Below are 9430 nucleotides of genomic sequence, written 5' to 3'. Positions count from 1 at the left end.
TTCTTTTCTCTCCGCTGCAAAGCCAGCACACAGCCTGTGTTAATGGTGTTGTGGCTGGGCCTCACAGAGAGCCACAGTCCGGTCGCTCGTGAGCCTTCAGCTCTCAAGTGAGTAAGGGAAACGAAGCACAAAAGACGCAGGTACTGATATATTCAGGCTGCATCAAGTTCTTTCCCCCACCCAGAGGTCTGTTCCTCAGCCCTTGTGCAGCTGCCTGCTATGCATGATTAACCTCTGTTCAGCCATACACAGAAATCTTTTGTCCTAACATACACAAAGCAAATTATTTTGGAGAGCTAGAGAGAACAATTAAATATAAAACTTCAGCTGTATTAAATTTACAGGACACTTCCCCTGCTTAAAAAAAAAAAGATTATAATAAAATCCCGCTCTTTAGCTCGATAGCAGGCTTTAGTTAGGGCCAAAAAAATCTGTCTCTGCCTTTATTTAGGCATTTCCAGACATAGTAATGATACCTTTCTTTTTCTCTGGAAACTAGTACTAGATTTTTGGTTGTTTATTGGTTGTTTTTTTTTCTCCTTTAGCAATAATGCCTTCCATCTTTCCCCCGAACATGCTTGTTGGTCAAAAGGTTTTACTTCAAGTACAGCTGTATTGAAATTGAATAAAATACTTTGTCTGCCCAGTGGTAAAATTGAGGATTTTGCATGAAGGGTAGATTGATAATTTTTCACAGCTTCAAGACCTTAGCAGAAGGCAACAGCACAAGCACAGAATCTTAGATGCATCTAATTTAGTTTCCAAGATGATAAAAGTAATTGCGACTGCCCCTCCCTGAGTAATGGTAGCAATGCTGAGGGACTTGGCCCCTTTCAGGGAGTATCACATAAAAGCAAATGCCCAAGGCTGTACTCCTTTGCTGGATATCTTCTAGGCAATTAATAAGTCTGGTGGGTTTAGATTAATTTAACCACATTTTTTTTGTAGCATGGTAAATCTTCAGGAGAGGTCAGGGCTCTAGGCCTGCTGGTTACCTGGGCTTCCCGTCCCTCCTGTGGCAATGGGCAGCGCTGGGACAAGGGAGGCACTGCAGGTCCAAAGCCCATTACCACCTATCTTTGATGTAACTTAGGTCGAGTCTGAGTCAAGATTGTTCTGTCTGACCTGTGTGAATAGCCCAATTTCTACAAGTTAAAAGTGTTCTGTGTTTGAAAGCACCTTCCTTAGGTGTTGGTGTTTTCAAGAGCCAGCTGGCAGTGGATGTGGTGTTTGAGGGACCTCTTTCCCAAAAGAGGATCTTGTTGATCATTGGTAGCAGGGAAATAATCTCCTCACCATCTACATTGTATGGCAGAACAGAGGAGTCGGTCTAAATCCAGCATCGCTCAGAGTCACTGCCAATTACTTTTGGAGTTTGAAACTGAAAATCTCTCCCGTGTATTAAAATGCAAGCTGCGATGCTTGGAAATCAGTCCTGAGGTCAGCAGGAGTGGCAGCTGAGGGCAAGACTTAGGCCAGGGCAATTAAGTAATTTCTAACAAACAGTACAGTGGCATACTAATTGTTTTGTATAAAAGTAGTTCTCCCATCCCGGGAGAGGAGTGAGGAGAGGTGAAATATGCCAAGCGTGTGAACTAGGAGTAGTTCTAGGGCTGTACTTGATTCTCTCCACCTGTGGAGCTCCTCTCCCCCACTGCTGCCATTTCTCCCCCTTTCTTCCACTCATTCTCACTGATATCACTAATGGAACTTGTTGCTTCTTCCAAAACAGGGGTGCAAGGGTCCCTTGACACTCCAAGGTGTAGCCAGGGAAAATGCTGAGTGCTGCAGTGATCCTCTTTCTCTTTCATTGCCCTGCTTCTTTCCCTGGCACTGGGAAAGGACTGGCTTTCCCACCTAGATGCTATTGCATGCTGCAGTGTTCTGGGTTTAGATACAGACCTGTTGAGTCAAACAGATTTATTAAATAGCACTTCTACATGTGTACCGTGGTATTTTGCTCAGCTGTGGGAATGGATGTTTTATTCCAGCAGCAGCTCATTTGTCCAGGTAGCTTACAGTTTCCAGGGAAAGGCGCGGTATGGAGGTTGGTTTGTTTGTGGTCAATTCCGTCATGATGCTTTTATTTTACATGGTTGAATGTGCACATAGAGGGAATAAATTTCTTGAAAGAAGCAGATCTTTCTTCCCTGCAGAAAGCAACATCTGTTTTCCTGGACAATACAGCCAGGATGAGAACATAAGACTAGCAGATACAGCCAAGTTCAGGTTTTAGTAGTAAGCTAAAACACCGAACTGGCCTGGTTCTTGTTTTCTTGGGGTTTGTTTTTTTTCTTGTTTCAACCAATGCCTGCAAAATGTATCTGATCGTTCTTTGCCGAGTTGCAGAAGGAAATGGTTAATGTTTGTGTATGTTGCTAAACAAGATAAGATGCACCTGCAGCCTGAATTCCCATCTTGGTTATGAATGCAGTCTGTATCTTTGCAAACTAATCTGTTTAATCAAATATTAAGTTTTATTCAAATTCCAAAAGAAACAGACAGCGAATTGTTTTTCTGCATGGTCTTCCTTTGTCATGCATCCTCTTTGCATCTCAAGAAAAATAGCCTTGTTCAGTCCCAAAGCATTTGCATAGATCAAAATTGAAGCACAACAGTAATTTGTGTGCTGTTAAGACATCTGTAAAGGTGAAGAAGTTTAGTGTGCTCTCCCTGGCAGGAGGGCTTTGAAACATTAGTGCAACTTTGTATAATTTTATTTCTTTTTAAACAGAATTCTAGTCCAACTGGAATAAGTTTCACAGTCCCAATATGTGAAAGCTGTAATTAGTGAATTACAACATTTTTGAAATGAGGAGTTATTACATCTGACTAGAATTAAACTAATTAAACTTAAAAAAAATGAGTGATTGTACAGCAAGCTGGATAACTCTGTGCTGTTGGTAAAACCTGGGCGATGAATAAATGCTTTCCAGACAGCATGTTCTTTGGAGAGTCTTGAGGATACTCTGAGATGCAGCTAATAGGAGCTTTGCTGATTAAAAGTACCTGAGGTGTAACTTAAAGAGCAGCTTGGCTTTTCTAGTGCAGATTTTTTAGCCTGATACAGCCTATTCTTACCTCTTTTCCTTCAGCTTAATACATGTGTGGGCTAGAAAAGCCTGTTAGAGCATTTGTGGGGGCTCAGGCTGAGAGTATCAGGAATGAAAGATCATCTCTGCTGAAAAGAATTTTTGCAAAAGAGGAGCATTACCTGGGAGGATTGAAGTGCAAATGAATCAAATGCCGAGTAGTGCCACCCCTGTGCTTCTCCAGCTAAGACACAGAAGAGCGTGTATGTTTTGTTCCCATATGTTTTGTTCCCAGTCTTTCACTTCCTCTTTCTTAGAGTTTTGCCATTTTGCTGCTGCTGCTGCATTAGGTGAGGCAACATTGTGCTGTGTAAACGCGTAACGCTGCGACTCAGGTTGTTTGAACACTGTTTTAGGTTCAGCTGCAGTACACTGTTCCTCTGATCTTTTATGTTCCTGAGCAGATGTCTTTCATTAATTTATGGATTTATCATCTTTTCTTTCTCCTTTTTTTTTTCTTTTCTTTCCTTTTTTTTTTTTTTTTTTTTACACCTGGCAGCTGGCTCAAGTTTCAACAGTTATTGTCTATTTTGCATTAGCCATAGAATTGAATGTCATCTGTCTTCACAAAGCTATAGCTAAGAGAATTGAGGCAAGCCACACGAGCTGCTGGGACTGAGCTTGTTTGCGTTCCATTCGGCACCCCTCCTCCCTTTACCTCCTTAATATTTATTTGTGCTCGTTTTCTTTCCTGGCCTTGAATGGGGCTTAGCTCGTGTTCGGTACAGCTGTATGTTTACTGAATCTATTTCATCATGAGTCATTGTGCGTGTGTAAGTATCCTGGAAACAGCTAGTGCTTTCTTGGAAGAACAGTTGCTTTTCAGCCCAGGCACTTAAAAAGGAAATTAAGCAATTGGTCAGTTCAGTTTTTTTTCTGAAATAGCAATGGGTTATCTAATTCTTAGCTCTTAAGTCTGTCATTAACTATTTTTTGCTAGATTATTACAGATCATATCTTTTATCACAGTAAAGCGTGAACATTAGGATCAAGATATACAGATTTGTTGCATATTTGATATTGCTTTAAGGCTGCCAAGTGCTTAAGAACAAGTATAATTTTAATAAAAAATGGATTTCTGGGAATTTGAGTCTCAGAGCATCTTTTAATACATGTTTCATTCAGTATCAATATCCTCTGGCATTAGAGCAGAAAATATTTAAAAATCCTAAATGCAGAAGGAATCCAAATACTTAGGCAACTGTCTAATATGCTTAAAATCAGCAAATATGAGAGGGTTTTTTGTAAGTTTAAGTCCATCTTTGAGCTTGTGCTGAAAGAGAATATACACCATGCCTGATGTTAACATGTTGTCAGTGTCAGAGGAATTGCAAATTAAGAAGACTCAGGATTTTAATTTTTTTTTCCTACTGGAGTTCCCCTTTGGACCCCCACTTTCCTGAAAGGATCGCATAACAAAATGGGTTTCTGGCATAGAAGTTTTGATTTGTCTAAAACTCTTATCACTAAGCAATAGGTGACAGCTTGCTACTATTATTTCACTTACGTATTTTGACAGATGGCACTGCAGAGTGTAATGCTCTTTTAGACTTCTCTATCAGTCTAATGGAGGTAACTGGAGGTTCTTTCAACTCTTGGCACAAGAAGTATGTCAGTCATAAATTATCTTCTTTGTAATCATTAAGCATCTAAAACAAAATGCAAGTTCAGCTGAGCCGTTTTCCATGTATTTCCAGATAATAAGAGATTTTTAAACTAATATTGTCAATGCCTTTTTTTTTTTTTAAATGCTACATTTTTCTAATCTAAAAACGAACCGAGGTTCTTTCAACTCTTGGCACAAGAAGTATGTCAGTCATAAATTATCTTCTTTGTAATCATTAAGCATCTAAAACAAAATGCAAGTTCAGCTGAGCCGTTTTCCATGTATTTCCAGATAATAAGAGATTTTTAAACTAATATTGTCAATGCCTTTTTTTTTTTTTAAATGCTACATTTTTCTAATCTAAAAACGAACCTTGTAAATAAAGGGATTTAGCAGATTTCACGAATTAGAGGAAAAGGAATTCTGCTGAAAAAGCCTAGCTAATCATCGGTAGCCTGCTGATAAAAATTAGTCTGGGTTTCCCGTCTCAAGGCCTGGAGTGAGATGTTCTGTGCTGACGTGCACCCGGCTGTAAGACGGAAGAGGCACCTTGGCTGCAGCGCATCTGTCAACTTGGTTGACCTTCCCCCTACCGTAAGGTGTGAACCGAGTGAAATTTTCAACAATTGTGTTAGGGAGAAACAGTCCTTAGAGAAGCTTCTGGGAAGAACCCTTAATTGACCTTGTGGGGGCCACATTGATTTTCTCCACGTGCATCTTCATTTCTGATAAATTATAAAGCCATTAATTTGCTGAGGAAATGGCAGGGCCAGCCTGCGGCACAGATGTGACCAGAGCCGTCCTAGCACGCAGTTCACAAAAGAGAGCCAAGAAGCTGGGAGAAAAATCAGCAAGCCAAGATTGTTATGGTTAGCTTCACATTCCCTTGGGAACTCTTTTAGTTGCTTCTGTTTACAGATCTAAAAGGTAATGATGTTTCCAGGATAAATAGGCTGCCTTATAGGGTAAATGGCCGTTTATTGATCTGCTAGCCCACATGTATTGATTGGTTAGCCCCAAATACAGCTTCGTTCTCGGAGGAGTTAACTGTGTAAATCAGGAGGCGACAAGTTTGTGGCAGGGGGAGTCGGCGGCCAAGGGGCTCTGCCTGTTACAAATTTCACTCTGATTTTCAAGGCAGCCACTGGAGCAAAGCAGCAGCAGGATTAGAGAGAACTACTCAAGATGTTAAAATTTATAACATGAATGCCTGTGTAAATCTGCTCAAAATCATAAAGTGCCTCTGATTGTGTAACATGCATTGGTTTTATTGTGTGCAAGTGGCACAACACCGAGAGCAAAAGAAACTTTAGCTGGCATTGCAAAGGAGAGGGGGGAAAAAGCATCCGATAAGTTTTCTGCAGCACATGCTTCCTGCATTTGTTTCCGTAGCAACAAGTGAACATACATATGGTACACTATCTGTAAACTTGCAAGATCCCTGAGACCCAGCACCTAAACTGATAGGAAATATAGGGTTTAAGTTACACGGCCTCTCATCTCTCCTTTAGCTATTTTACAGAAAATTACAGGGCAACAATTTAAATGTTAATATTTCTTCCTGCAGTGTGGGGAACTGTGGAGTATTTAAGGGTGCACTTTGCTAGCTCTGTACATTCAGAAACAGCTTTCTCAAGAAGAGCATTTTCCTTTACTAATTCAATCCTACATGCAGGAAGGCTTGTCACCGAATCACTTGAAAAAGGCCAAGCTCATGTTCTTTTACACCCGGTACCCAAGTTCCAATATGCTGAAAACCTACTTCTCAGATGTAAAGGTAAGACAATCTCTTGCCCCCCTTTCTCCTTGCTGCATGCCCTATTTGCTCATGAAATGGTATTGTGTTAGCACATTAGAGATTAATAATATTTCTGGTACACAAAGGTTGCATCTGATTTTATTCCCTTGTTCTTCTTGTTGAGGTGTACCCTGCTTGTGCCTGGATAAGGAAAGGGGATGATTCTAAATGTAAAAAATTTTCAAAAATGAAATTTTAGAACAAAGTATGAATAACTATTACAGTAAATTAAACGAGTTTCATTATATATCCTATTAAAAAAGGAGATTTCTGTGGTAGTAGAAATGTACTTCCAAGAACATTTTGGAGCAGTTCTCAAGTGCTCCCTTATTGTTTCATTTCGGTTGGTTTCCTCATATTTGTGCTTACATAAGCAGAGTGTAGAATCCCTTTCTGTCAAAAAGAAACAGTACATTGAAATTCTCCATGCAGAAGCTGCTTAAAAACAAAAGTGATGATTGTCTCTTATTTACAACTTAATTTGTTGTTGATGCAGAGTACACTGAGCATAAGGAGGATGAATAAAGTGACAGATTCAGGCCACATTATTCAAATGAGGATATGAAAGCTGTCGACATACAGCTGCATCCTCCCTCATTCTACAGAATATTAGGACCTCCTGATTTTTTTTCTAAAAGTAATTGTTCCTTCACATCAACTTGATTTTGTGTTAATCATCTAAGTTTTTTTTAAAAAAAATAGATTGTGTTTTAATGATTATAATGGTATACATGGTGTCATTATCTAAGTAACTTTATAAACATTATATTAGCTTAAATTAGTTTGTTACATATTTCCCCCCCCCAAACAAATTACAGAAATCCTTCTTTTAATCACTTTTGGGTTATGGGTTTTTTCAGTCTTAGTGGAAGATTATCCTACAGGTTGTGAACTTGGCCCAGTTTCTGCTGCTCAGTTCTCCTTGGTCAAGTTTCTTGGCAGCTTTTTTCTTTCTCTTTTTTTTTTTTTTTTTTTTTTTTTTTTTTTTTTTATTTAATGTTGATTGCACATCTCAGTACACTCTTGCCCCTCACAGCCGTGTCCTTGGAGGTTCCTCTTATTCAATGCCATGTGGTGAGCGGATGGTGACAACGTTTATAAAAAGGAGGGGGGGAAGCAATACAGGCACTTCCTAGGCTAAATGGCCAGTCAAGAATCATTAAACACACAGAAAAAAAAGCTGCAAATGGCGCAGCGGGCCAAGTGGAGGGTTTGCTCTCAGAGTGGATCCACCTGGGATGGAAAAATCAGAGGGAGCGTTTCAGGCAACACTGCTCCAATGAGCTGCTGCAGGCAGATGTAGTGCTGGCAGTGCTGCTCATGAGGGTCCTGCTCTGGGGCTACCCTGCACCTTCGCCCCTATGTGTTCGTACAGCCAGGTGTGCCAAGGTGGGGATATTTTTTTCCCTCTTTTTAAGAAGATACATGTGTGCTTGCACGCACATGGCGACTATGTCTTCTGATAAAGTTGTGTAATATGCAGAAATCTGCTTTTGTGTCACCTTACATTTATACATTTATTTATACAGCCCGAGGAGGAACCCAAAAGGGTTTTAAAAATCACCAGTGTGGGATGGGGTCATTCACCCAAAAGTGAATGCAGCCACCTTCCTGTTACATGTGACAGCCACTCATGGTCAGCAGCACCATAGAAATGGGTGTAAATATTAGACACACTCATCTTTTATTGGGTTTCTCCGTACCTTTAAATGCTTCAAAGTGCTTAGCATATGTTTGCAGTTTCTCGAGCCAAAGGATGCTCCCCTTTTAGCCCACGTGCAGTCCCATTAGCTTCACCCCTCCTACTTACGGAAGCGAGAGGACATAATTTAGCTTAAATGGAGCCAGAACGTCCTTGTGGTTTAAGCAGGTGTCCCCTACCAGTGCCGATGGGGACTGCTGCTTGCCACTGGAACGCTCTCATCCATGAGCTGAGAACACATATGTAAATAGGTACCCTAATGAGATGTTTCCATGTGCTGCGCTAGCCAAATGTTTGGTTCTGAAGATCGTGGCGATATTAATAAAGATGTATGCGTAACGTGTAATACTTGAAGCCATCATATTTAATTTCATTACTAATTGCCTTTAAAAATGAAAAGAAACTGTATTAACACAGTGATTTATTTCAGAAATTTAAATAAGAGAATAAAGCTTGGGAACCATTTGAATATCAGGGCCAGGCCCTCAGGGAAAGTAAATGCATATAGCGGTGTTGGAACCAAGGAAGCTGTACTGATTTACACCAATTAAAAATTGGTGCTTTTCTTCCTTCCTCCCCCTGCCCCAAGATGGCAATAACCTCAAAATGCTGTGGCAAAACTGATAAGATCTGTACTGCTGCAAAATTCTGTATATTTTAAAGTGGCAATTATATTGTACAGGTTTATTTATCACTACTCTTTAAGTAGTAATATTTCCATTTTCTTAAGTCACCTGGACGAAATGGAGAGTGGAGGACAACTGCACACAGTGCAGATCTAGTGTAGTGAAAAATTACTCTCCATCGTAGTCCCAATAACTATGTGCATAACAACTGTGGAGCACCTCTAATTAACTCTCCTTCCCCCATATAGCGAAAGAAATAAATTAAGAGCCCAATTCAGTTCTATACAAAGATTTCTTTAGGGTTTTTTTTTAATATCCGACAGAGCCCCCCTTTAACTTTCTCTCCTAGCTCCAAGTTCAACCGAGTTTCGTTCAGAAAGCGAGCAGTGTTGGATAAGATGCAAGCACAACTTGTCAAAGTCTTGTGAGAAAACAAGTTGGAAAAATATGAAAAAGTGCCTGGTATGGATGGCTCTGTGTGATCTTCATTCGCACCACTTGGTGCTGTTTTTAATGTATAAACTAATAATTCTGAGACTACTAAATACAACAGATTCAGTGTCATTTTAGCTTTGAAGAACAGACGCTTACAGGCTTTTCAACACA

At 40.0% G+C, this 9430-nt stretch overlaps 1 protein-coding gene across 1 annotated transcript in view; it reads left to right on the top strand.

Annotated features, from left to right (window-relative positions):
* PROX1 (prospero homeobox 1) overlaps window positions 1–9430 on the top strand; it is a 36672-nt gene that overhangs the window by 2140 nt on the left and 25102 nt on the right. The window contains 1 exon segment of the mRNA XM_009079500.1: window positions 6368–6475. Within this exon segment, the coding sequence (XP_009077748.1) occupies window positions 6368–6475 (108 nt within the window).

Source organism: Acanthisitta chloris, unplaced genomic scaffold, assembly GCF_000695815.1.
Source record: "Acanthisitta chloris isolate BGI_N310 unplaced genomic scaffold, ASM69581v1 scaffold37697, whole genome shotgun sequence".
Lineage (NCBI taxonomy): Eukaryota > Metazoa > Chordata > Aves > Passeriformes > Acanthisittidae > Acanthisitta > Acanthisitta chloris.
This window is presented reverse-complemented; position numbering and strand designations above follow the sequence as displayed.